The 27,471-nt window shown below is 40.4% G+C and overlaps 2 protein-coding genes across 29 annotated transcripts in view; one reads left to right on the plus strand and one right to left on the minus strand.

The window, feature by feature from the left end:
- Positions 1–172: 172 nt before the first annotated feature.
- LOC308656132 (protein C1orf43 homolog) lies at positions 173–12,184 on the minus strand. 5 transcript variants are annotated; one of them, XR_014023608.1, is made up of 8 exons: positions 11,868–12,184; positions 11,371–11,472; positions 4,972–5,089; positions 4,724–4,777; positions 3,979–4,145; positions 3,833–3,891; positions 3,263–3,348; positions 954–1,084 (listed from the first exon to the last, which is right to left on the minus strand). XR_014023608.1 is itself a non-coding variant. In XM_081306858.1 (7 exons), exons 1-7 carry the CDS (start codon positions 11,931–11,933, stop codon positions 889–891), a joined length of 762 nt encoding a protein of 253 aa, XP_081162984.1. In that variant the 5' UTR covers positions 11,934–12,177; the 3' UTR covers positions 173–888. The 5 variants fall into 5 exon arrangements, 4 of the variants coding, with proteins under 4 accessions (XP_081162984.1, XP_081162985.1, XP_081162986.1 ...); XM_081306858.1 differs by lacking the exon at positions 3,263–3,348 and having other exon boundaries at positions 173–1,084; positions 11,868–12,177; XM_081306859.1 differs by lacking the exons at positions 3,263–3,348; positions 11,371–11,472 and having other exon boundaries at positions 173–1,084; positions 11,868–12,179.
- A 198-nt stretch (positions 12,185–12,382) lies between these two features.
- The window catches only part of UBAP2L (ubiquitin associated protein 2 like), a 45,718-nt gene continuing 30,629 nt past the window's right edge, over positions 12,383–27,471 (plus strand). For 18 of the 24 annotated variants that reach the window (XM_081305802.1, XM_081305801.1, XM_081305810.1 and 15 more), the window contains exons 1-8: positions 12,461–12,563; positions 16,753–16,882; positions 18,326–18,403; positions 19,208–19,318; positions 25,865–26,033; positions 26,435–26,530; positions 26,955–27,000; positions 27,332–27,444. In XM_081305802.1, the coding sequence (XP_081161928.1) occupies positions 16,793–16,882; positions 18,326–18,403; positions 19,208–19,318; positions 25,865–26,033; positions 26,435–26,530; positions 26,955–27,000; positions 27,332–27,444 (703 nt within the window). In that variant the 5' untranslated portion in view covers positions 12,461–12,563; positions 16,753–16,792. Of the gene's footprint in view, positions 12,647–12,698; positions 12,917–16,752; positions 16,883–18,325; positions 18,404–19,207; positions 19,319–25,864; positions 26,034–26,434; positions 26,531–26,954; positions 27,001–27,331; positions 27,445–27,471 lie in introns of those variants that run through there. The other 6 variants (XM_081305817.1, XM_081305800.1, XM_081305813.1 and 3 more) reach the window with 4 other exon arrangements.

Below are 27,471 nucleotides of genomic sequence, written 5' to 3' on the forward strand. Positions count from 1 at the left end.
CCACCATCCCTATTTCAGGATTTGTCTGTTGATGTCCCAAAGAGTATCTGACCAATTCTCTGGAGGCAAAACCTCATGCCCCATAGCCTGTTAGCAAAGTACAGAAAACATACTGTATGCCCATTTTACCAAAAGACAACAATAAAGAAATGAGTCATATGTTCTGTTTTTTAATGGTTCATTTTATTAAATAACTAATCCATAAAACCATACCAGTACACTGCCTTATTAGGGGAAACCATTCCTCCATATCATCTTGTATCTTGGCATAGATTATTCCAGGTGTCAGAACATTCCCTTTTGTTCATTTATTTATAAAGAGGGTTGAATGAAGGTGGAAAGGCAGATCAGTGCACACGAGGAAAGTTGTGTAAATGTTTCAACACATCCTGGTTTAAATGGAGTGCCAGGGTAAGTTGTTACACATACCACCCACTTCCTCACCCCACCCCTGATCCTGCCCACCTCTTCCACCAAACAACTCCAAGACACCCTAAAACCAAGCAGTCCCCACTCAATTGAGAACAATGGTACAGACATGGAAGATACCTTACTTTTCACCTTTGGGATTAAATAGGTGGACTATGGCCAAAAACAAGTGAAGATTTTTAAGAAAACTTGTGACAGAAATAAGAATGACATCTGAATTCAAACACAGAAGAAAAAAAAAATTCTACTGAGGGGAAAATAAAATCTTAGCTGATATTCTGAAAATGCCTGTAAGAAAAAGTTGGGGAATGACCTTTCAGACACAAGCTCTAAGAACCCTGGACACAGCAGGAGCTTTGGCTAAAACAGCCTGGGCCTGCTGAGCCAGATTTCCTGAGGGCTGCCCAGTAGACACCACAGATGTCTGGCTCAGTCTGCAGCGAGAGTCCTTCAGCTCCATCACAGAGTACTCTCCAATGTGTTATAGTTATCCTTAAAGCTCTTCAATTCGAGGAAATGCTTGGCACGTTTACTCTTCTGACTGGAGGGAAGGTATGTCACCTGGATAGTAGTTGGGGAGACTTCAGGGGACCGAGTTAGGTCTTTGGCTGCTGACTGGTGCTGTCGCTGAGAGCTCCCAACTCGTGCTTTGACACTAAAGAATACAAAGAGGGGAGGTTATGGACAGAATGAGGACTAGCAGAAGAATACAATTCAGGTCCTTTCCTTTCCCATAAATGTAGCCACAAATGGTCTCTGACCTATCTTATAAACTAGTTACTAAAAGCCTATCTGAGAGCTTAGAAATAAAGAAACCAGTAAGATGTGGTAATTCACACCTGTAGTTACATTCAGGAGGCTAACGCAGGATGATCACAAGTGGGACCGACCTTGACAACTTAGCAAGACTCTGTCTCAAAATAAAAAAATTTCAAAAAGGGCTGGGGATGTAGCATAGCAGTAGAGTACCCATGAGTTTAATCTTCAGTGTCATTTAAAAAAAGTTTTTTTTTATGTGGTGCCGAGGATCGAACCCAGTGCCTCACACATGCTAGGCAAGCTCTCTGCCTCTGGGCCCCAGCCCTAAAGAAAACTTTTAATTTTACTTATTTCACCTAATGTATATATGTAGTGAACATATTCCTAATCTAAAGAAAGTCCCCTGAAAGCTAAATATAAAAAAATAAGAACAGAAGCAGCTATTGGGTACTTGACATGTTAGCATATTACACTTGGTGGTTTACATCTAATTTACTAACATCACCCTCTATTTTTTGTATTGCCTAGTTGTGCAGGTTAAGAAATGGAGGGTCCAATAATTAACCTGTATGAGGTCACAAAGCTATTAAGTGACAGACTGGGTATTTGAACCTAAGGTTGTCCGACTACAAAGCCTATATTCTTTTTACTATACCCACTGAAGCTTTCTAGAAGCCAAAAGAAAAAATTTTTAAAAAACTGTAATAATATACATATAAAACTTTTCATTTAACCATTTTAAAACATACTTCAGTAGCTTCAAGTACATTCACAATATTGCACGACTAACCTCCAATTAACACTTTTCATCTTGCAAGTCTATGCTCATTAAAGTAGTTTTCATTTCCCCTTTCCCCAATGCCTGGTAACCACCATTCTACTTTCTGACTCTGAATTTGACTTCCTAGGAATCCTATACAAGTGGAATTTGTATTTATCTTTCAGAAGATTTTATTTTATTTTATTTTTAAAGAGAGAGTGAGAGAGGGAGAGAGAGAGAATTTTTTTTAATATTTATTTTTCAGTTATCAGCGGACACAACATCTTTGTTGGTATGTGGTGCTGAGGATCGAACCCGGGCCGCACGCACGCCAGGCGAGCGCGCTACCGCTTGAGCCACATCCCCAGCCCTCAGAAGATTTTAAAATAGATTTCCTGCCTAACTCCAAACATTTTTTTCCAGCTTGTTGCTACTTTTTTTTTTTTTTTTTTTTTTTTTGTACCAGGGATTGAACCCAGGGGTGCTTAACCACTGAGCTACATCCCCAGCCCTTTTTATATTTTATTTAGAGACAGGGTCTCACTAAGTTGCTTAGGGCATCACTACGTTGCTGAGGCTGGCTTTGAACTTGCAATCTTCCTGCCTCAGCCTCCAGCTGCTGGGATTACAGGCGTGCACCACCACACCTGGTTCTTTTTCCAGCTTCTTTGATCATTTTTATTACTGCTCTAATCAAAAGTTTTCACTGGCACCTTCTGTCTTTGAGAACAAGGTAGTTCAGGCTAGGTGTGGTAGCACATGCTTCTAACCCCAGCTACTCAGAAGGCTGAGGCAGAAGGATCCCAAGTTTGAGGACTGCTGGGCAACTTGGTGAGAACCTTTCCCAAAATAAAAACAGGGGTAGAGCTCAGTGGTAGAGCACCCCTGGGTTCAACTCCTAGTACCAAAAAGAAAATAAAAACAAACAAAAAATCCCAGCATAGCTCATTTTTAGAACGGAGAGAAGACAGAATAGACATACCCCTTATGTCTTGAGAAAGTCATGCCAAACACAACAGAAAACAGATGTATTCTTTTCATGGATGGTAACTAGTTTTTAATTCTAAATTGGCCTTCTTTTTTTTCACCGAACACTTTAAGATATGCATAAACAACATAATGAAACTATATTGAGTACATATTTAAAACATTCTCAAACAGAAGTCATGGCTCCTCTTCCTTCTCTTAGGTGATATCTTCCTATCTTAGGATATTACTACCAAGTGTAATATCCTGTTAACATCCTAACACGTTAGTGAAAGTCATGATTCCCAAACAGAAGTCATGACCCTTGCCAGGGGCAGTGGTACATGCCTGTAATCCCAGTGGCTTCAGAGGTAGAGGCAGGATTCCAAGTTCAAAGTCAGTCTTAGCCACTTAGCTAGGCCCTAAGTGAGACCCTGTCTCAAAATAAAACAAAAAAGGGCTGGGGATGTGATTCAGTGGTTAATCACCCCTGAAGTTCAATCCCTGGTACCAAAACAACAACAACAATAACAAAACAAATAAGTAAACAAACAAAAAACCCAAAACTGACTCTCTAGTGGTGACCTTTATTTCAGATAAGGTTATAATGCTTTAAGTAGTAATAAAAATGGGTGGCATTTAATGCTTTATTAGGTTCTGCCAATTTTGACATTTAATTGGGCTGGAAAAAAAAAGAAAAAAATGCACATAAAGTAAAAGAATTCTCTTATTACTTATGTGGTAGCATCTTCTTTCTAATATGGCAAGAGGCAATTATAATAGTCTTATGGTATCATGGATATTCATTCATACTGCTTTATGAAAGCTACTGCATAAATATTAGGAACAGTCCAGCACTTCTAATACTTCTGATATTCTCTAACCAGCTCCCTTTGACATGTTCCCCTCCAAACTCACACAGTGGCCAGCTCACTCAGGGCCTCTTGATAGCGCAGGTACTCACTCTGGCCAAACACCTTAGGAAAGAGAAAAGATGAGGATCTCTTAGTTAGTCTGGCATATTCCTTTAGATACTTGAAGGAAAAACTGGCCATTCAGCTCACCCCTGTCCCGTAGCGGGCTGTCTCGTAGCCATCCAGCAGGGTATCGATAAGGGCCTTCCGAACACCCTTGAAAGGAGTACTAGTGTTTCGAAGATCTAGCAAGTAGGAGCGGAAATTCTTGCCCATTAAGGAACAGGGGTGCCTGCCTTCAGCATGAAATGGGATCTCTGAGGAGATTAAGGAACAATATCTAGTTATTTTTCCACGTTAGAAATAGGTCTAATGAAATAAGTGATATGAGCTGGATGTAAATCCCATCTTAAAAAAAAAAAGAATATTTAAAAAAATAGACAAATCTGTCTCAAAATAAAAAATACAAAGGGCTGGGGATATAGCTCAGTGGTAAAGCACCTCTGGATTCAATCCTTAAAAAATTTACATATATGACAAGTGGTCATAGAATGGGAAAAAATATTCAAGAATCATTCTCCTTGGGTTTACTGAAAAAACAGATGTCACTAGTCCTTTGTGGAAAAACAAATTATCATCTTCCAGTTCAGGAAACTAAAGGTCTCAAGAATCTTAAAAGACAAACAAAAAACCCCAGCCTTTTTGGAGAAGAACTAACCTGCTGACATAATTTCCTTATGTAAAAGATTAAGTGGTACTTTCCGAACTTCAGGAAATTCCCACTAGTCGAGATACACAAAAAGGACAAATCCTAACATATAAAATGGGTTCATTACTCTGTTCCCTAGATGGCTTTTTAGGCTCTAGAATGGAGTCTGATAGCTAGTGTCCTTACCAGAAGCACGGATAGCATCCAGAGCTTTCATCCTATACAGATAGTTGTAGCAACCTGTTGAAACAAAGAGTAGTCTCAGACATAATCCTCAAACTCCAGTAAACTAATAAACTGTCTTTCTGCATCTGACACATAGCCAACAACTGGAATAACTGAGGTTTTGTTAGCAGCTATTTACAACAAGTGTAAAGGAATTCTGAACTTGTGGGACTCCTCACTGAAGTGCTCTCTAAGAGCTTGCAACATACTTTGACTTCCCTGAGTTTCCAATTGTAGCAGTCTTGCATCATCATCTGCAAGGAGCTGAGGTTCATACTTGATATCCTGAACCCTGGATAGTCGAATATCAATCTCCTCTTTCAAGTCCTGAATGTGTAGAGAAGAGAATACAGAATCACTTACCTTGTACTCTGATTCCCACTAATCTGGAAAAGGGTCAGAGCCTGTGAACAACTAAGATGAAGTAGTGGAAGCGCTCAGGTAGTTACTGAAATTGCCAGATACAAAGATGTAAGATTTTGGGGCTGGGGATGTGGCTCAAGCGGTAGCTTGCTCGCCTGGCATGCGTGCGGCCTGGGTTCGATCCTCAGCACCACATACCAACAAGGATGTTGTGTCCACCGAGAACTAAAAAAATAAATATTAAAAATTCTCTCTCTCTCCTCTAAAAAAAAAAAAAGATGTAAGATTTTGGGAAAGAATGGGGTTCTCTAATAACCTCTCCAAACTGTACATATCTAAGGTAGATATTTTATTTTATTTTGAGAGAGAGAGAGAGAGAGAGAGAGAGAGAGAGAGAGAATTTTTAATATTTATTTTTTAGTTTCCGGCAGACACAACATCTTTGATTGTATGTGGTGCTGAGGATTGAACCCAGGCCGCACGCATGCCAGACGAGTGCGCTACCGCTTGAGCCACATCCCCAGCCCTAAGCTAGATATTTTAATTTGCCAGAATTTCTTCACGCTCTACAGCATTATTCTAGATTTTACACTGGGGTCTAAGAATTTTGGTAGGTATTATAAAGGCCTTCCTAAATTGGGAAAAAGTGGACAACTGGAAGTCATAATCTATTCTAGAAATCCAAGGAGAAGACCTGAATATAATCTATAAACATCTAGGGACTGTCCAACCTGGTGGACCACAGGACTTCTAGAAATCCATGTTAAAACAAAAACATTTAAAAAAAAAATGTTCATTTTTGCCACACGGGAATTGAACCTGGCTCTACCACAAGGCTACGCTCCCAGTCCTTTTTATTTTTGAGATAGACCCTATTGCTCAGGCTGGCTTTGAACTACTAATCCTCTCTCAGCTTCCAGAATAGCTGGTGTTACAGGTGTGTGCCACTATACCCAGTTTAATTGCTAAAATTGGTAATTCATGCCAGGCATAGTGGCACACACCTGTTAACCCCTGTTATTTGGGAGGCTCAGGCAGGAGGATTTCAAGATCAAGCCTGAGCAATTTAGTGAGACACTGCCTCAAAAACAAAATGAAAAGGGCCGGGAGTGTAGCTTAGTGGTAGAGCACTATTCTAGTATGTGGGAGGCTCTGGGTTCGATTCCCAGTACTGGAAGAAAAAAATTGATAATTAACACCCATGCTACGAAAATTTAAAAGGTACTATTATTGTGCTGTCCTTTCAAGATAGAAGCACTATCATCAGTGCCACATCCATCTCACTTAAGAGGGTTGCCAAACCCCCGAGGAAATAATTTTTTTTTTGGTGGTGCTGGGGGATTGAACCCAGGGCCTTGTGCATTTGAGGCAAGCACTCTACTGAATGAAATATATCTGCAGCCCCCTTGTTTTCCTTTTGTACTGGGAACTGGACTCAGAGGTGCATTATCATTAAGCCACATTCCCAACTTTTTTTTTTTTTTTTTGAGACAGTGCTTTGCTAAATTGCTGAGGCTAGCCCCAAACTTGGAATCCATCCCTCTGCCTCAGCCTCCCAAATCACTGGGATTACAGGTATATGCCATGGTATAATTTCTATTGTAACCCCATCCCCAACCCTACATACTGGCTGGGATTGAACCCAGAAACTCATTCATATGCTAGGAAGTGCTCTACCACAAGCTACTTCCCTGGCCCTTTGTTGTTTAACTCTACCAGAAACTTCCATTGTGAACTATTATCACAGACCACAGGTAACATATGCACATTTTAAGACCAAGATGAACACCTATATCCAATATTCACTTTATGAAATGGAAATCAATGACTTTGAAGTCCTATATACTCATTCCTAATTGCCACCACCACAAACCTTCACTTACCAGTAATCCTCTCACTCTTCATTGTTTTATCATGTGTTATCCTAAACAAGATGCTTAACTTTGTCTAGTTTTGAGCTTTATACAAATGGAAAAATACTTCTTGAATTCCTCAGCAAACTGTTTTCTTTTGCAGTGCCAGGGATTGAACCCAGGGCCTTGCAAAATGTGAGTTAAGTGCTTTAACACTGAGCTATATCTCCAGCCCTACAAGTTTAAAATGAATTTACTGAGGTTGAATTTGTATAAAAAATAAAGAAAATTCACTTAAGTGTATAGACAAGTGAATTTGGATAACTTATTGGTGGTGATATGGGGAATTGAACCCAGAGGTGGTTTACCACTGAGCTCCATTTTTAAGTATTTTATTTTGAGACAGGGTCTTGCTAAATTGCCCATGTTGGCTGGTGATGCTCTTATCTCCTACTGAGTCACTGGGATTATAGGCATGCCCCACCAGCCTGGCTTGGATGGATGAATTTTTAACAATATATCCATTTACTGGCATCTCAATCAACATTTCCTTATCCCAAAATGTTCTCTAAAGTTACCCTCTCTTCCTTAGTCGGCTGCAGGCAATATGATGTGTTCTTTGTTCATTCTAGAATTTCATATAAATGGAATCATATGACACATATTCTCTTGTGAATGGCTATTTTTTTTTTTAAATCTTGTAGTTGTAGATGGACAGAATGCCTTTAATTTTTTTTTTTTAATGTGGTGCTGAGGATCAAACCCAGTGCCTCAGCATGCTAGGCAAGCACTCTACCACTGAGCCCCAGCCCATGTATGTTTTTGACTTGGCAGATTTTTTTGTGTGCATAGTACTGGGAATTGAACCCAAGGGTGCTCTACCACTGATTGACACCCCAGTCCTTTTTTGAGACAGTCTTGTGCCAAGTTGCCTAGGCTGACTGTAAACTTGTGATCTTCCTACCTCAGCCTCTGAAGTACCTGGGATTATAGTATACATCACTGTGCCAGGCTCTTGGCATGGTTTTTAGATTCACTATGTTTGCAACTTTTTTCTTTTCTTTAAAGGAGACTTTATTATTTCAACTTTTTTTCATTAAGAATATTTTGAAGATTCTTTGTGTTCAAATATTTTAGTTTATTTTTAATTTTTAAATCATTCTAGAATATGAACTGGTATCACTAACTTTAACCTGGACTTCTGCTACCATGAACATTTTCATACATGACTTCTAGTACTATGAGCAAAAATTAATTTCCTTATGATACGGAACTGCTGGGCCATAGATTAGCTAGGTACATGTTCAATCTTAGTTGATAATGCCCAATTATTTTCTAAAGTGGTTTTAATAATTTATACTTCTACCAGCAATGGATGAGAATTTAGATAAATTTTGTAAAGCAATACTGGGGGTAGAACCCCCAATACTGGGGTAGAACCCAGAGGTGCTTTACCACAGAGCTATAACTCCCCAATTCCTCCCCACTTTTTTTTTTTTTTTTTTGGTGGGGAGTGGATACCAGGGATTGAACTTAGAGGAACTTGACCACTAAGCCATACCCCCAGCCCTATTTTGTATTTTTAAAAAAATTTTTAGTTTTAGGTGAACACAATATCTTTATTTTTATGTGGTGTTGAGGATCGAACCCAGTGCCTCATGTATGCTAGGTGAGCACTGAGCCACAAACCCAGCCCCTATTCTGTTTTTTATTTAGAGACAAGGTCTTGGGCTGGGGATGTGGTTCAAGTGGTAGCGCGCTTGCCTGGCGTGTGCGCGCCCCGGGTTCGATCCTCAGCACCACATACAAACAAAGATGTTGTGTCTGCCAAAAACCATAAAATAAACATTAAAAAAATTCTCTCTCTCTCACTCTCTTTTAAAAAAAAAAAAAAAAGAGACAAGGTCTCACTAAGTTGCTTAGGACCTTGCTAAGTTGCTGAGGCTAGCTTCGAACTCGAAATCCTCCTGTCTCAGCCTCCAGAGCTGCTGGGATTATAGGTGTGTGCCACTGTGCCCAGCCCCACCTTTTTTGGAGACAGGATCTTGCAAAACTGCCCAAGTTGGCCTCAAACTTGCAATCCTCCTACTGCAGCCTCCATAGTTGCTGGAATTACAGGAATGTGCCACTGTGGCCAAATAAGCAATCTTGATTTCATATAGTCTCAGGGCTCCTAAACAGCCAAAGTTTTGATTGGCTAATGATATGTTAGATACCAACCCATGAAAGACAAGTGGAAATTACACTGTTCAAAGTTTCAGGCAAGGACAGCTTTCTTGAGTCTTTCCAGGTAATATGTCAGAAAGAAACAAGGCTTGGCGCTGTGGTGCACACCTATAATTCCAGTGGCTTGGGAGGCTGAGGTAGGAGGATAGTAAGTTCAAAGCCAGCCTCAGCAACTTAGCGCGGCCCTAAGTAACTTAGAGACTCTGTCTCAAAATTAAAAAAAAAAGGGGGAGATGATGAGAATATGGCTCAGTGGTCAAGTGTCCCTTGGTTCAATACCCAGTAACAAAAAGAGAGGAACAAGTACAAGAGGATTAATAATACTGGTTAATCAAAGAACTGCTCTAGGAGTTGAGAGAATTGTGTATTAGCTTTGGCTCTCCCATTGACTTATTGTTCACTCAATAATGAATTACTGAGTACTTACTATGTGTTGGCCTTGGTTTAACGTTGGTGAAAAAAAAAAAAAAAGGCCTGGTGCCTGCACTTTTTTTTTTTTTTGCAGGGCCACAAACTGAAGGCAGGGGCTTGCATATACTAGAACCACTGAGCTACACTCCAAACCCAAGTGCTTGCCCTCTTGAAGCTTAAGATCTCAGAAGAAAAAGAAAAAAAATTCTTATTTGGTATCAGGGATTGAATCCAGGGACTGAACAAATGAGCCACATCTCCAGACCTTTTTATTTTGAGACAGGGTCTTACTAAGTCGCTTAGGGCCTCGATAAATTGGTGAGGCTGGTTTTGAACTCAGAATCCTCTCGTCTCAGCCTCTCAAATTACTGGAATTACATGTGTGTGGCACCATGGGCCAGCTGAGAGGAATGTTTTGGACAAAGAGACTAACAAAAGAAAAATTGTGGCAAACGCTATGAAGAAAGTATCAGGGTAATAATGGAAAATTGAGACCTATTTTATTTTGGTTTTAAAATATTTTTTTGTAGTTTTAGATGGACAGAATGCATTTATTTTATTTGTTTATTTTTATGTGGTGCTGAGGATCGAATCCAGTTGCTTCAAGCATGCTAGGCAAGCGCTCTGCCACTGAGCTACAGCCCAGCTGAAAGAGACCTATTTTAAAATCCACAGTAAGCATTCTTCTTTCATGGAAGTAACATTTAAGCTAAGATCTAAAGAATGAATGATCTAGTCAAGTGAAGACCATTCCAGGTCACAGTAACAGTATGTGCAAAGGTGTGCGATCAACTAGTAGAACTAGATTTCAGAGACTGGGAGAGGCGCCAAACAAAAGGAAGTTAGTAAGGGCAGCAGGTACATTTAAGTGAAAGATTAAAGAAGCAGATAGGGTTGGCAGTGGGGTATCAAGAGTTATGATTTAGATATGCTGGGTTTGAGATATCAATTAGAAATCAAAGTGGATGCTGGGTGTGTGGTGCATGACTGTAATCCCAGTGGCTGGGGAGGCTGAGGCAGGATGGCAAGTTGAAAGCCAGCTTCAGAAATTTAGTAAGGCCCTAAGCAATTCAGTGAGATACTGTTTCAAAACAAAAAATAAAAGAGGTGGGAGTGTGGCTCAGTGGTAAGTGCCCCTGGGTTCAATCCCTGGTACCCCAAAACAAATAATGTTGAAATGTGAAGTAGGCAGTTGAGATACACAGTATGGGATGCTGGAAAGAGGCAAAATTTTATCTGTGGATACTTAAAGCCATGGAAAGGAAGGCATTACCCAAGAAGAAAGCATAAACAAAGGTAATAAATCACTAGGTTATTCACTTTCTGTATGTTATCCCCTAAGTTGTTTCTTTTCCTTAGGCTTATCTGTAACACAAATGGTGGAACAAGATACTTAATGGGGCTCTTAAATAAGCCTTAAGTTCTGCAAAGACAACCTTTCATTGTTCTACTGCTAATTGTAACCATTCTCAAATCCATCCTAAAACAAAGCAAACAAAAAACATTAAGATGAATGAGGAAACATTTTACAGCAGTCAGCAAAAACTTAAGTTCTTGGTAAAGTTACATACTGTACCACAGCAGTGGGCAGGTAAGCCAAATTCCAAGACTGTTACTGCTCAATTCACTAAGGTTAACTATAAAGGTAAATAGAGAAAGAAACGTGAATTTAAGTAATCTCTAAGAGGCACAAAATCTCGTTCTTGTTCCTATAACACAACTGAAGAATGCTGGTATTGTGCCTTAAGGACCTACCTTGGGGGCATTGTGTCCCACAGGGACATGGGGTCCCCTTCTAGATTTCATTGCAAAGCGCATGATTTGCCTCTTCACAAAAATAAACAGTAGTACAAATACCTGTCCAAAAAGATACGATAAGAATCTTTAATAAAGACAACAACAACAAAAGGCATGCCTTCATTCAAAGTCTCCAGATTGAGGCTCTCAGAAATGGAGGCTTCAAGATAAAACTTGGGGGAAAGCGAGGACGTCGACGACGGAGGTGGATCTAGGGAAGCCAATAGTGGGGAGGCTTGGGGTCTGTGCCCTAGAGCTTAGGGGGAGGGTTCTCAGCCAGGGGCGGGTCGGTCTGGGTCTGTGACTTAAGCTCCCAGGTACTCCTGGGATCGAAGTCAAAAGCCCAGAAAAGGCGCAGGTGAGTGGGTGGAGAATGAAGACAGGGATCGGCTCAAGAGGAGGGTCTCCACTGGGTGAGACGCTACAGCAGGAATGGGGTGGGGGAAGATCCTCACCAGGCTCCCGTAGGCCATCACCAGCACGACATTCACCCCGGACAGCCAGTTACTGCTGGACGCCATGGCCTCCCTCCCCGCGCAGAAGTGCTCGGGTTTTCCCGCTGCCCTGCCTCGTTAGCCCAGGCTCCGCCGAAGCAACGGCGCCTGGGTTCCCTGGAGCTCCCCGGCCATTTCCTTACGGGGGAAGACCGAGCCAGACCCGGCCTGAAAACATGGCGGATGGGGGGGCTAGCAAAGGAGGACGACGCCTTCCCGCTTCCCCCCCGACACGTGACTCAGGCAGGCAGTGGCACCTGGGAGCTGCGAGTGCGGAGACGCGGAACTACGCCAGTAAGAGGAAGCGGAGGCCATCCGTGCGTCACGTGGTAGAGGCGGGGCCGCCGCGCAGGGGGCGGGTCGGACGCACGGAGCCCGAGTTCGGTGTTTCGTGGCGTGGTGGCACGCGCACGCTGGCGTGCGCGTCCCTTTTCACGTCACGTGCAGGGGGGACGCAGGAAGGCAAGTGGGAGGGGGAAGGCGCGAGAGCGAGCGCGAGAGGGAAAAGGAGGGAGGGGGGTGGGGAGGAGGGAATCTTATATCACGTGACAGGGGCGGCGCGGCCCGGGGTGTCAGTGTGGAGGAGACTGAGGTAAAGTTGGGAGCGCAGCGGTGTTGGCGGCGGCGGCGGCGGCAGCGGCAGCGCGGCGGGGCCGGGTATTGTCCGCGGCCCCTTTAAATCCGCGATCCCCCTTTTACCCTCCCTCTTTCTCGCCTACCCCCGCCGTATCCCCCCTCCGGTAGGCCCCCCCGCGCCGTGCGCTCCCCCTCTGTACACCCCCTTCTGGTCTCGGGAGCCCTGGCGCCCCCCCACACCTCGAGTCGGGCGCCGGAGGTTTTGTTTATGGTTGGGTTCGCGGCCTAGTGGGCCGCGCCGGAGCCGGGGCCTCGATTTGGGAGCGTGGCCGGGGCGGGGCTTGGGGCAGCCGGACGGGGGGGCCATGCGGCTAGAGCCTGAAGGGGGAGAACGAGAAAGAGCGCGAGCGAACTAGGCCTGGGCCCAGCCTGAGGTAGGGCTGTCTCCAGGGCCGGTGCCTGTGGAGAAGGAGAGGGCCGCCTCCCTTTCCAGCCCTCTGCGGGCCTCTGATCCGGATCCGGCCTGGTTGGGGGTGGCGGGGGGAGGGCGATGGGGTGGAGCTGCCCCAACTCCCCCATGTGGCCCTCAGTTTGGAGTGCGGAGGATTAATTTGTTCCGGGTGGGAGGTAGGGAGGCGATTGGCCCCGTGGGCTCCTGATGTGGTGCTGAGAGGGGTGAGCCTCCCATCCTCCGCGCGTGGGCTTGCGTCCCCTCTCCGTTTCCAGCCTCTTTGTCAGCTCCACTTATTACTCTGCCTTCTTTCTTACCGACCCGGCTGTGGGAATATATTTTTGCAGCTGTCTTTAGCTTCCTGTTGTCTATACTGTGGTTTTGGGTACCCCAAACAATTATGTTATTTGGGAAGCTGGACCTGTAGGCCCCCATAGGGTGTATTACGCCTAAGGGACGTCACTGGGTCGCTGGGGTATTTGTTCACTCTTCATAATGGCACAGGAATTCCAGACTTCTTCAGACCCTTCACCTTGTGGACAGCCCCTAAATTGCTTTGCAAACTGATGTCACAAACAGGAGACTGCTCCTTTTTCAGGATTCTTGAAATGTAGCCACCTCTGTTGTAGGATGTTGTGGAAAGGAAAACACCACAGTAACGGCGTTTTTGTTGTTATTAACGTTTTTGCCTTTGACTCATCGTGATTAGTAAATGGAGAGATTCCCCCCCCCATCCATCTTCCGCCCCCCCCCCCCAATATCCTGCTTTAGGAATATCTGATGTGAATTGCTGGGAGGTGATAGTGTTCTGTGACAACCAGCATTACTAGATAATTAAAACATTTTGGCTCTATTATCAGTTGACAAAACTGCTTTGAGATCCTACACCATTGCCTTTAAAGATTAGAAGATCCCCATGATTGTTTCTGTTGTGAATGGGAAGTATTGCTGGCATGTAAACTATTGATAAAAGGCCTAAAAATGTACTGTTTTGTTTTTTTATTTTTTAAACCCCTTCTTGTGAAGTGTGTCTTTAACTGGGCATTACTCTAGATTCAAGGTGGTGGGAAAGGGGACGCAGAGGTCATTCCAAAAAGGCAACTAGGGAAATTAGTTGTGCTGGTAAAGGTAGCAAGCCTTCCCCATCACAGTCCATCTTCAGGATTTCTGAATTGGTTCTCAAATTAGATTGTAAGCTCCCTGAGGGCAGCAAAAAGTCATAATGTTTTGTATTTTCTGAAGTATTGGACACATAGTAGACACTCAATAAATACTTGTTATTTATTTTTTTCAGTAAAATTTCTCTGGCTATTTTTTTAAGTAGCTGGTTTCCAAAATAGAGAGTCAAGGGCACTCCTGTGTTGACTTGTATTTGCTCCTGCACTATTCCCTTGGTTTCCAGTACTTCTCTCCCTGGTTCCCTTAATTTTTATTTCCTAAGAAAGAGTAACAAGATTCCACACCTCCACTGTGATAACTCTGGTTATTTGTCCCTAATTTTTATTTTCCAGGAAAGTAACAAGATTTCTTACCCCCACTACTATAACTCTGGGTATTTGTCTCCACTTACTACTAAAAATTCTATTAATTCTTTGTCCTTAAGTGATCCATCCCAGATCATTTACTTGTGACCTGTTGCTTGGTGTTATTACTATGTAGGTGGTAAAATTCTGTTAGTCACACATTTCAAAGCACTTGTAAGAGTGAAGTGGAAGTTAGTAGTAAGAGTGATCAGGAGGATTTTTCTCTTTCCTGATTAATTATATGACTTTCAAGATCACTTTCTAATACATTTACACCTGACTGCAAAGGTATGTGCGGTGGTCTATACAGCTAGTCCATTAGCTTTTATTTGCAAATAAACTCATTCTCCCAAATTGATATATGTGAAGTTGAAAGTAGTCAGTATTTGTAAGTTACAGTGGTGGGTTGGAAATGACTACTCTGATTTAGAAATTTCATCTTAGAGCCAATTTAAAGTTAAACATAATTGTTTTCCTCTCTAGTTTTTTTTTTTTTTTCTTCCCCTCTTCTTGATAAGGACCCAGGGTTCTTGGTTAAACAACACTCTTCTTTTTTTTGTAAATTAAGTGTTGAAATTTGACTATAATGTTAGCCTGGGGAAATGGACTACTGTGTTGCATAATAATAAAATAAAATAAAATTCTATACTAGCTTGAAATATTTACAGGCTTATTTGCACATGTATGCAGGGACGGGGTTAATGATTAAAAATTAGCTATGAAACTGCCTTTAAAATATATTTCTTGGTGATAGGGAATGTAGACTGCATCAAAAACCAAAGACCTATGTAACCTATTGATACAAAACTTGGTGAAGCTTGGTGCAGTGACGCATGTCTGTAATCCCAGCAGCTCAGGAAGCTGAGGCAGGAGGATCAGAAGTTCAAAGCCATCCTCAGGAATTTAGCATGGCCCTAAGCAAGTCAATGAGAGACGCTGTTTCTAAAATACATAAAGGGCTGGGGATGTGACTCTGTGGTTGAGTACCCCTGAGTTCAATTCCTGGTACCAAAAAAACCAAACCAAAACAAAACATAAACTTGGTGAAGAATTTCTCCAGGGAAGTCAGCTCTAACATTCAATAAACAGGTGCAATTTACTTTCTTAATAGTTAATCCTTACACATTTATTTAGAAGCCCTCCTTCAAAATCCAGCAATGTCTTTTGGACAATATAGAATTAACCCTGTATGAAGTTTTATTAATGAAAAATTAAATATAGAGCAGAAAAGCATAACTTGTCCTCTTTGGAAGAAAATAAAACATTTTAAAGTATCTTTTGTTGAGCACTCTATCGTATGATGACTTTCTTTCTTTTTTTTTTTTTTTAAACAAAATGCAGCAGCTGAAATTCCATTATAGAACAAAATGTGAATGAAAGGAACTTGAATTCCGTTGAATCCTTGGTTAGAAATCTTATAATGAAAACTGTCAGGGAAGGCCCTTTGTATTCTGTGTCTCTTAAAAGACAAGTTTTCCTACAGGCATTAATGTTTTGACTTTAAAATGATTTCCTAGAAGCCCTTTTAAATAAAATTTTGTGATATATGTGATTGGTTTGGGACAAATTTGGAATTCCCTGTGTTTTAAGGTGAGTGGTTGAGGGTAATTGTAATTCTGGTTTCTTGAACATGTGGATGAAACCCATAGAAGCAGCTGTAAAAGCAGTGTGTTGGAATTATTATGCAGGGAACTGAAAATCTGAACTGGAACTGGATCCTAATACATGCCCTGTTGAAGGGTGCAGTTAAAAAAATAAAACCTATAGCATGCTGAGAGATGAAACTTGAGGGACAAAGAGGCTAGACTTGAACTTATCCTTTCCCCCAAGCAGTGGAGGTCAATGTGTAAGGCAGGTAAGATGGTTGTCTTAGGTAGTTTGAATACAGTATTTATATACAGTATTTTCTGTATGTGTGTTTATTGAATGGCTTATTTTATTTTTTGAGGTGGTGTGGATCGAACATAGGGCCTTGGACATGTTAGGCAAGCCTTCTCCCATTGAGCCACACTCCCAACCCCTACTTTTTTTTTTTTTTTTTTGGTGGTACTTGGGATGGATCCCCTAAGTGTGTTCTGCCATTGAGCTATATCCCAAACCCTATACATTATTGTGCAAAAGTGAATTAACAGCCATAGTTCCTTAAGGAAATTATCAAATATGTCTCAAAAATAGGTGACTTTTTGCTTTGTTCCTTTAAAGAAATCAAGTGTTTGGTGGCGAAGGTGCTGATGAAAGAGAAGTTAAAAACATTTTGCCCATATTTTAATGCCTAATTTTTTTTTTTAATCCTCAGTATTCTACCTTGTAAATACTGTTATTTGTATATACTGTAAATGATGACGTCGGTGGGCACTAACCGAGCCCGGGGAAACTGGGAACAACCTCAAAACCAAAACCAGACACAGCACAAGCAGCGGCCACAGGTAAAAGAACCCAAAGGCTATGGATTCATGGGTAACTCTGCTGGTAGATAGGGGTTTGGGGTTTTTATTCTTGTTAGTCCTTGGATTTCTTTTGTTTTCTTTAATGCTACATTGTAAGACTTATGGCTCAAGTTTGAGTCCTGTGCTGCTTTGTGTCTCTAACAGGTGTTTTCCTTTTATCATCTGGACCATTTAATAGTACATTTCTTTTTTTTTTTTTTTTTTTGGTTTTTTTTTTTTATTGATTATTTAAAGCATTACATAGTTCATGATATATCATCTTTCATACATTTGACTCAAATTGTGTTTTGAACTCCCATTTTCACCCCAAATACAGATTGCAGAATCACATCTTTTACATATTCACATTTTTACATAATGCCATATTAGTGACTGTTGTATTCTGCTACCTTTCCTATCCCCTACTAATAGTACATTTCTTATTTCCTAGGCTTTCTTCTACCTTGACATCTCTTTAGTCAGCCTTTGTCTTGACAACTTTTCCCTTCTAGATTTTGTCTTTCATTCTAACAATTGAGGCACTCTAGCGCATTGTTCAGTATGAGATCTTAAGGAATAAATTAACCTCATGGGTGTTAAGTTTGATTTAGTGTGGTCTGTTTTATAACCAGTATAGATATCTAATGTGAATGATATCTAATGCGAATGAAATACTTAATGTTTGGCTGTGGTCAGATATGTTGAATATGTAGGACTATAATTTTCCCCTTAATGTGCTTTTATTTTTTTAATAAGATTTGATTGAATCTTTTTAAAATATCTTATTTATTTATTTATTTTATGTGGGGCCTGAGAATCAAACCCAGTGCCTCAGACATGCTAGGCGAGCACTCTGCCACTGAGCCACATCCCCCAGCACGTTTTTTTTTTAATATATCTTTTTTAGTTGTAGTTGGACACAATACCTTTATTTTATCTGTTTATATTATGAGGTGTTGAGGATCAAACCCAGTGCCTCTCATATGCTAGTTGAGAGTTCTACCACTCAGCCCCAGCTCCTGTTTTTTTTTTTTTTTTTTCAAACAGAAAATTCTAGTAGAATTTTCACAATTAATCTCATAAGAGGTTAGTATTAGTAATTGAAGAAATAAGAACTGGGTTTATATATAACTTTGAAAATACATTAATGTGAATTAAGGGGCAGATATTTCAAAGTGATGCTATAATTCCAAGGTGAAAGCCCCTTTAACATGAACGTTGATGGAAAAGCTCCCGGTTCTTTTTTGGATTTTAGAATGAAATAGTTACACGTTTCCTCTGTTTTTGTTATTTTGCCTATTTAACCATCTTTAAATTGTTTTGCAACAAGGAAAAAAACTAGGGTGATGGGGAGAGTAAACATTGCTACTTAGATCCCTTTTATTTCTCTAAACTCTTGACTTTTGATTATGTTTTCTTGGTCTCATCTCACTCAATTCCTAGGCCACTGCGGAACAAATTCGACTTGCACAGATGATTTCGGACCACAATGATGCTGACTTTGAGGAGAAGGTGAAACAAGTGAGTGCATCACTATTTGCTATAAGCTAATAGAAAAGAGAACCACCTGTGAGCATAATGAAATATCATAGATGCTCACCAGGATTCTTTGTGCCATGTATATTGAAGTAGTTGTCCTGAAATATGATAGATCAGGCCAGTAAATATGTGCTTTCATTGTCTGATTTACTGTGTCCCTTTGGATAGATACATTGTTCAAAAAGATTTTAATTTTTTTAAGCTTTTTTTAAACATTTTTTCTTAGTTGTAGATGGACACAATACCTTTTTTTGTTTATTTTTATTTTTTATGTGGTGCTGAGGATCGAACCCGGTGCCTGACATATGCTGGGCAAGCATTCTGCCACTGAGCCTCAACCCAACCCCAAAGAGGTTTTATCTTATCTTAATTATAACTTTATTGAATGAATGTTGGTGCCATTTTATGTGTGGAGGAAGGGTTTTGGGAATCAAATCCAGGGCTTCATGCTTACTGAGCTACATCCCTGGCTCCTGTTGATACTACTTTATAGCAATTTTGAGCAGTTTGGGACTTCAGAAATAGGTAAATTCATGGTATGCTAAAGTCTGTACGTTTTAAGCTTTGATTTGTCATTTGATGCCTAATTGTTTGATTGCTTTGTAAATACTTGTGACCCCATCCCTAATATTTTGCTGTTGGAAGTAGATTTCCAAAATTTTAATTGTTTTGCCCCTCAAGCTTTATGGTTCTTTGAGTCTCAACTGGTATCTCCAGTCTTTATCTATTTACCTTTTGTGTGGAGTGTAAGTTTGTTTGTGATGGCTGTTGATTTTTCTTTTTCAGTTGATTGATATCACAGGCAAGAACCAGGATGAATGTGTGATTGCTTTGCATGACTGCAATGGAGATGTTAACAGAGCCATCAATGTTCTGCTGGAAGGAAACCCAGACACGGTAGAGTGCTAAATAGTGTTTTAGAATGTGGGTCCTGGGTTGGGAAGCTAGTAATATTCTAAAAATAACAAGTGGGATAGTTGTCGTCAACCAGTATACCTTATTCTCCAAGTTGAGTAGGGAGCTTTCTTGGAGATTATTATCTTGCAGGTTGCAAATACTTAAAATTTTTCTTCAAGAAGATAATAGTCATAGGAAAAACAGGTAAAATTAGTATCTTCTAATTGGGTTTGGAATAAATTATTCATTCCAGACTAGTGACTATTTTGAGGCTTGGGTTAGTCTGAATGAATTAGAGGTGCTACTTGATAGCCTTGGTTATTAATCATGGAAGATTTCTGCTCACTTTTTTTTTTTTTTTTTTTTTTTTTGAGGTACTGGGGATTGAACCCAAGGGTGATTTACCACTGAGCTACATTCCCACAACACAGCCCTAGGGAAACCTGCCCTCCTGCTTCATGAGCAAACGTGGCTCCCAGTGGGAGTGTTCCCATCCCTTTTTAAGACAGTCTTGCTAAGTTGCTGAGGCTGGTCTTGAACTTGCAATCCTCTAACCTCAGTCTCCTATGTTGCTAGGATTACAGGTGCGCTATTACTCCCAGCCTCTGCTCACCCTTTTTTTTGTTGTTGTTGTTGCTGTTGATCAAAATCACAAACTATACAATTCAGAACATTTCCATTAATATCACCTTTATATTGCACAATACTGTTGAATTGCCTGAACTTGGTTGTATTGAGATAGCAAAGAAACAAGCTTTAATAAGTTTTTTTTTTTTTTTTTTTTTTTTGGTAGATTGTAGATGGACAAAATAGCTTTTGTTTATTTATTTATTTCCATGTGGTGGCGAAGATCGAACCTAGCACCTCACATGTGCTAGGCAAGCGCTCTACCACTGTGCTACAACCCCAGCCCTTAATGAATATTTTGTGATTTTCTTATACCTTATAACTTTTGTGGGGTATTCTCACAGTGCTTACTAGAGAACTTTCTTAAGTGAGCACTGGAGCATTTTGAAATAATTTTCATTTATTTATCTTACACTGGGGGATCTTTGGTTGGAATAGAGTTCATCCTTAGAGTTATGAATTTCCTAAGGTTACAGTGTCACATCAACAGAATAGTAAATTGCCTATTTCCTTGAGACACTGGGAAATAATAGTGAAACACTTTATAAAATAATCAAATTTAAGTTTGTAGGATTTTTGGTGTCCCCTTCCAAAAAAAAAATTACTCCTGGATTACACTCTGTGCAATTGTTCTTATTAGAAAATTCACTGCTTGGACAATCAAGTCACAATGCCTTTGGTCCACTTGTTTACACCAAAATAATCGTCTCAAGGTATTCTTTTGGTGGGAGAGGTTGGATATCTCATGCTTTTTTAAAAAAGTCCACAAGTCACATTTTTCTCACCTCCAGCATCTTCTGTCTAGTGCTACAAGTTTGACCTTCCAGGGGCTGGGGTTGTGGCTCAGTGGTAGAGCGCTCGCCTAGTGTGTGAGAGGAACTGGAATCCATTCTCAGCATGGAATATAAATAAATGAATAAAATAAAGTTTGACCTTCCAGAACATTAAAAAGGAAAAAAGGTAGAGAATATAGGCTTATGCCACAAATAAACCAGCTACTAGAAAACCAATGGGAAGCAAAGTCATCTGCTGGGGGTGTTGGATGAATTTGAGTGGGTGAGATCATATCAGAAAACTGGCAGAAGATAATCATAATTATTTTTCTTTATAGAACCCATCTGGTGCCTGCAGCTAATGTATACACAGGGGAGGGAGACAGGTGACAGGTTCCTGAAATTTGCCAGGTTTTGAGACAGATTAGCATAAATTCTAGAAGCTGTTTTTAGTCTAGTTTCCAGAGTTCCTGGTGCAGATTTAGCTATTGGGCTACTACAACTTATGAATTAAAGCCACTATAGTATCAAATGACACTCCCAACTAAAATGTGAAATAAGACTGGGTTGGAAGAGTGTATAGCAGGGAACTGCTTAGGTCTAGGTAGGTACCTCATCTTTTAAAAACATTTTTTTAGTAAACTATTATATTCTTTAAAATATGTTAATAGGCTTTAATTTTAATTTGGGGGGCAAGAGGTGGAGATTGAATGCAGGACCTCACATTTGCTAAGCATGTGCTCTATCACTGAGCTATATCCAAGCCCTGAATTTACTTTTTTTTCTTAAAAAAATTAAAAAGTCTGGGCTGGGGATGTGGCTCAAGCGGTAGCGCGCTTGCCTGGCATGCGTGCGGCCCGGGTTCGATCCTCAGCACCACATACCAACAAAGATGTTGTGTCTGCCGAGAACTAAAAAATAAATATTAAAAAAAATTCTCTCTCTCTCTCTCCTCTCTCACTCTCTCTTTAAAAAAAAAAATTAAAGTCTTTGGTAAAATAAACATAAAATTTACCATTTTAACTATTCTTTTTTTTTTGTACCAGAGATTAAACTCGGGCATTTGACCACTGAGCCACATGTCCATCCCTATTTTGTATTCTTTTTAGAGACAGGGTCTCACTGAGTTGCTTAACGCCTTGCTTTTGCTGAGGCTGGTTTTGAACTTGTGATCTTCCTGCCTCAGCCTCATAAGCCGCTGGGATTATAGGCGCGTGCCACTGCGCCCAGCATTTTAACTATTCTTTTTTTTTTTTAAACTTTTTTTTTAGTTGTAGTCGGTACAGTGTCTTTATTTATTTATTTTTATGTGGTGCTGAGGATTGAACCCAGTACCTTTCATGTGCAAGGCAAGTGCTCTACCACTGAGCTACAGCCCCAGCCCCTTAACTCTTGAATGTTTAATTCAGTGACATTACGTACATTCACAAAGGGTGCAGCCATTACTGATTTTTCCAGAACTTGTTCATTGTCCTAACCAGGAATTCTATATGTATTTCATAACTCTCCATTCCTCCCTTCCCCATTTCCTAGTAACCTCTATTATTTTCTGTTTTCTATGAATTTGCCTCTTTTAGGTAAAGGGAGAAGCATACCATGTTTATCCTTTGGTTTCAAGCTCATTCATTTTGCATATTTTCAAGTTTCATTTATGTTGTAGGGATTTCATTCCTTTTTAAGAATGAATAGTATTCTGTTCACCTTGGGAAGGTGAGGCAGGAGGATTTCAAGTTCAAAGCCAGCCTCAGCAACTTAGTGAGACCCTAAGCAACTCAGCGAGATCCTGTCTAAATAAAATATTAAAATTGGCTGGGGAGGCCGGGTACGATGGCACACACCTGTAATCCCAGCAGGTCAGGAGGCTGAGATAGGAGGATTGCAAGTTCAAAGCCGGCCTCAACAATGGCAGGGCACTAATAAGTAACTCAGCCAGGCCCTGTCTCTAATAAAATACAAAAATAGAACTGGGGATGTGGCTCAGTGTTTGAGTGCCCTTGGGTTCAATCCCTGGACCAAAAACCAACCAAACAAAAAATAGGCTAGGATGTGGCTCAGTGGTTAAGCGTCCCCTGGGTTCAATCCCTGCTACCAAAAAAGAAAAGAAAAATATTAATAATACTCTGTTGTGTGTGTATACCATGCTTTATTTTATTTATCTGTGCATCTATTGGTGGACACTTAATTCTGTGGAAGTTGTAGACATTATAATACTTCATTTTCTAAATTCTTCAATATATGACTATAATACTATTTTCAAGTTGGGTGTGGTGGCATATATTTGTAATTCCCAGTAACTCTGGAGGCTGAGGCAGGAGGATTCCTAGTTCAAGGCCTACCTCCACAACTTAGTGAGAAATAAAAAGGGCTGGGGATGTAGCACAGTGGTAAAGTGCCCCCCTGAATTCAATCCCGAGTCTCAGATAAAAAAATACTATTGTCGGGGCTGGGGATGTGGCTCAAGCGGTAGCGCGCATGCGGCGTGCGGCCCGGGTTGGATCCTCAGCACCACATACCAACAAAGATGTTGTGTCCACCGAGAACTAAAAAATAAATATTAAAAATTCTCTCTCTCCTCACTCTCTTTAAAAAAAAAAAGGCCTTGATGGAGGGAGTTTGTCTCCTTTAAAAAAAAAAATACTATTGTCAATCCTGAGAAAAGTAACAACAGTTTTATATTGCCTAGTACCTGTTTTTTAATTTTCTTTTTTTTTAGTTTTAGATGAACACATACCTTTATTTTTTATGTGGTGCTGAGTATCAAACCTAGTGCCTCACACGTATAAGAAAAGCACTCTACCACTGAGCCACAACCCCAGCCCCTGTTTTTTTTTTTTTTTCCCATTACTAGGGATTGATTCAGGACCTTTCCCATGGTAGTCAAGCACTCTACCACTGAACTAGATCCCCAGCGTTGTGTTTTTTTTTTTTGTTTGTTTCTTTTTTTTTTTTTTTTTTTTTCAGACAGGGTCTTGATATGTTGCTCAGCCTGCAGCCTGGCCTTAAACTTTGAACCCTCCTGCTTCAGCCTCCCCAGTAGCTGGGATTACAGGCATTTACCATTACACTCTGCTTGTTGGTTCATATTCTTCAAAGTTACCAGATATTAGATAGCTGTTAATGAGTGAGCACCAATGCCATAGTTCTTTCAGTTACGGTAACTAAGATAGTAAAGGTCTAATAGTCTTTTTTTGTTCTGGAACATTTGTACAGGTTTTTTGTGAAGAGATATGTAAATTGAAGTGTGCTTTTTTTTTTTTTTTTTTTTTTTTTTTTGTACTAAGGATTAAACCCAAGGACACTGTACCAAGTAAGCAACCTCACTAGCTCTTTTTATTTTGAGACAAGGTCTTACTCAGTTCCCAAGGCTGGCCTCAAACTTTCCATCCTTTTGCCTCAGCTTCCTGAGTCCCTGGGATTACATGTGCCATGATTCTTGGCAGTATGCTTTTTTTTTTTGTACTGGGATTGAAATTAGGGACTCTCAACCACCAAGCCACATCCCCAGCCCTATATTGTTGTAGAAATAAACCTTTACTTTATTTCTTTACTTTTTATGTGGTGTTGAGGATCAAACCTAGTGCCTCACACGTGCTAGGCAAGTGCTCTACCACTGAGCCACAACCCCAGCCCCTGTTTTTTTTTTTTTTTCTTTCTTTTAAATTACTAGGGATTGATTGAGGACCTTTCCCAGGCTAGTCAAACCTTGATTTTATTTTTTATTTTTTAGTTGTTGAGGGACCTTCATTTTATTTATTAGTATGTGTTGCTGAGAATTGAACTCCGTGTGTCACGTGTGCCAGGCAAGCATACTACCACTGAGCCACAACCCCAGCCCCCCTGTATTGTATTTTATTTAGCGATACGGTCTCACTGAGTTACTCAATGCCTTACCATTACTGAGGCTGGGTTTGAACTCACAACCCTCCTGCCTCAGTCCCCTGAGCAGCTGGGATTATAGGCGTGTGCCACCATACCCAGCAATATACATGTTTTTAAAACTTTAAATTTTCAAGATTTATTTTTCTAAGGAGTAAGTGTTTTGCAATTGTATTTAGGTTATTTTCCTTATCGTGGATTTTACCTCCTGTAATTTAGAGAACCTGGGGTACTCTACTACTAAACTACATCCCCAGCCTTTTTTATTTTGATACATGGTCTTGCTAACTTACTGAAACTGGCCTTGAACTTGAACTGTGTGTAGTAGGATATACCATGTAGGTTTGTATAAGTTGCACTATGATATTCACATAACAATGAAATAGCCTGTGGTGCATTTCTAAGACTATAATCCTGTCATTAAAGGACATGTAACTATATTCTTTTTAAATTGGAGTATATCAATTTAAGAAGTGTGGAGAGAACATAGTGGATAAAACCTGGATGGAAGGCCTCCTATTATCACTGTGTCTCAGGGCCAGAGCTGGTATTAGTGTCTTTTTTTTTTTTTTTTTTTTTTTAGATAGAGAATTTTTATTTATTTTTTTAGTTTTTTGGCGGACATAACATCTTTGTTTGTATGTGGTGCTGAGGATCGAACTCTGGCCGCAAGCATGCCAGGCGAGCGCACTACCGCTTGAGCCACATCCCCAGCCCCCTATTAATGTCTTTTAAATACGTGTACATGTGTGTTTAATTATTGCTTTTGTCCTAAATTTTTCCCAAGAGCCAAATGCTGTTCGTGCATCCTAAATTTACAGATAACTTGTAGAAACTTCCAGTTAGTTTTCCCTTTTTGCTTTATTTTATATGAATAAGAATGTAAAAAGTTGGTTTTGTGTGTGTGGGTCACTGAATCCAGAGGGGCTAGTTATTTTAGTCTAGGAATTGCACTTGATAGGCACAAATAACTAGGTTCTTTGATAGGCTAAGTGACTGAGCTGGATAGAGATCTTTTGAAAGTGATAACCTGTAATCCATTACCTATAGTACCTCCTCTTCAAAAATAACTTTAATTTTGGCAGAGATAGGTATACAATTGGTTTTTAGGTTGTGTCTGTGCCTTCCATTTAAACAGTGAAGTAAACTAATGGAAATGTTTTAAACATGGATGCAGAAAGAATAGTCAGTTGTGCAGCTTTCATGTCTAGTATCCTGATAGCTTGCAGTCCATATTAAGATTAGACATGAAAGTTCTCCTCTTCTTTAGCATTCCTGGGAGATGGTCGGGAAGAAGAAAGGTGTCTCAGGACAGAAGGATGGTGGCCAGACGGAATCCAACGAGGAAGGCAAAGAAAATCGAGACCGGGACAGAGACTATAGTCGGCGACGTGGTGGGCCACCAAGACGGGGAAGAGGTGCCAGCCGTGGACGAGAGTGTATGCATGGGGCTTTATCAAAACCAGCTGTGGGTCAGTAATGTCCAGATTCCAGGGATGTGTCAGGGCCCTGCTAGACAGGACCCAGGAACCATGATATCACCTTTGTGTTTTTCTTGGCATCATGTATTCTGAGATTCTGGTATCTCTTGCATGTAGTCTTTTCTGGCAGCTGCCACTAGTCTGGCATAAAATTATCCTTTATTTATTTATAAATTTTGACTATAGCTCTCTTTTGTGGCCCATCTTCAAATCTTTGAGTATTCCTTATGTCCCATCATTCCATGCTCACATTGTCTTTTTTTGTCTTTGTGACACTTTAATACATAGCATTTACACATTTGTATATATCCTATTGATCCTTCTCTGGCCATTCTCCCTTCCCACCTTCCGTATTTCAGTCCGGGGTCAGGAAAATGGATTGGATGGCACTAAGAGTGGAGGGCCTTCTGGAAGAGGCACAGAAAGAGGCAGAAGAGGCCGTGGCCGAGGCAGAGGTAATCAATTGTGGAGGGATGGGTATTGGGGGCAGGTTACTCTTCAGTTCCCTAGGGGTCTTCTTTATTTAAAAGTAAATTAATATGGAGTCTGGTTACCTTAATTGTTGAGGTCTCATGCATGTACTTGAGATTGCTGAAATGGAAAATGGAAAAGAAGGTAGATGTCAAATTGAGTTTTATTATTGATGTTATTGTTTGCTTGAAGACCCAGCAGTTTGAGCAGCTAAAGAACTGTCTGTCAACACTAATGATTGTCTTACTCTATTAACTGATGTGATACATGGGACTGAGAGAAAGAAAATCTGATACTATGAGCCACTTACTGTTCCGCAGCTGCCTCAGCTGGAAAGGTGGTTTTATATCAACTTCTAAATGTTTCTCTGTTCCTCTGTTTCTCTCTCTCTCTCTTTTTTTTCTTTAGGAGGCTCTGGTAGGCGGGGAGGAAGGTTTTCTGCTCAAGGAATGGGGTACGTTTCTTTGATCCAATGTATTTAACTTTTTTCCCCCTAAGAATATCCAAAATGTGATTAGAATGATTTCTAGATTATTTAATCAGAAAGATATGTAGATTTAGGGCTCATTCCTCAGGAATATTACCTAGGTCATTAATCTCTTACCATATTGTATACATTGATATTTTGGGTAGGCTGATAAAGAAAAAGTAGACAGCATATAGGATTATAAAATGGGATATGATTAATCTGTACTAAGAAGATAGTATTCCGATTATCTTTTCGGTTAATATTTGCTGAAGCTGCTTAGAGGTCAGAGACTCTTTTAAGCTTTTATTTTTTTCAGAACCTTTAACCCAGCTGATTATGCAGAGCCAGCCAATACTGATGATAGTTACGGTAATAGTAGCGGCAATACGTGGAACAATACTGGCCACTTTGAACCAGATGATGGGACAAGTGAGTAACCATTTATTGTTATTTATT

Source organism: Spermophilus citellus (genome assembly GCF_964194105.1).
Source record: "Spermophilus citellus genome assembly, chromosome: 9".
Taxonomy (NCBI): domain Eukaryota; kingdom Metazoa; phylum Chordata; class Mammalia; order Rodentia; family Sciuridae; genus Spermophilus; species Spermophilus citellus.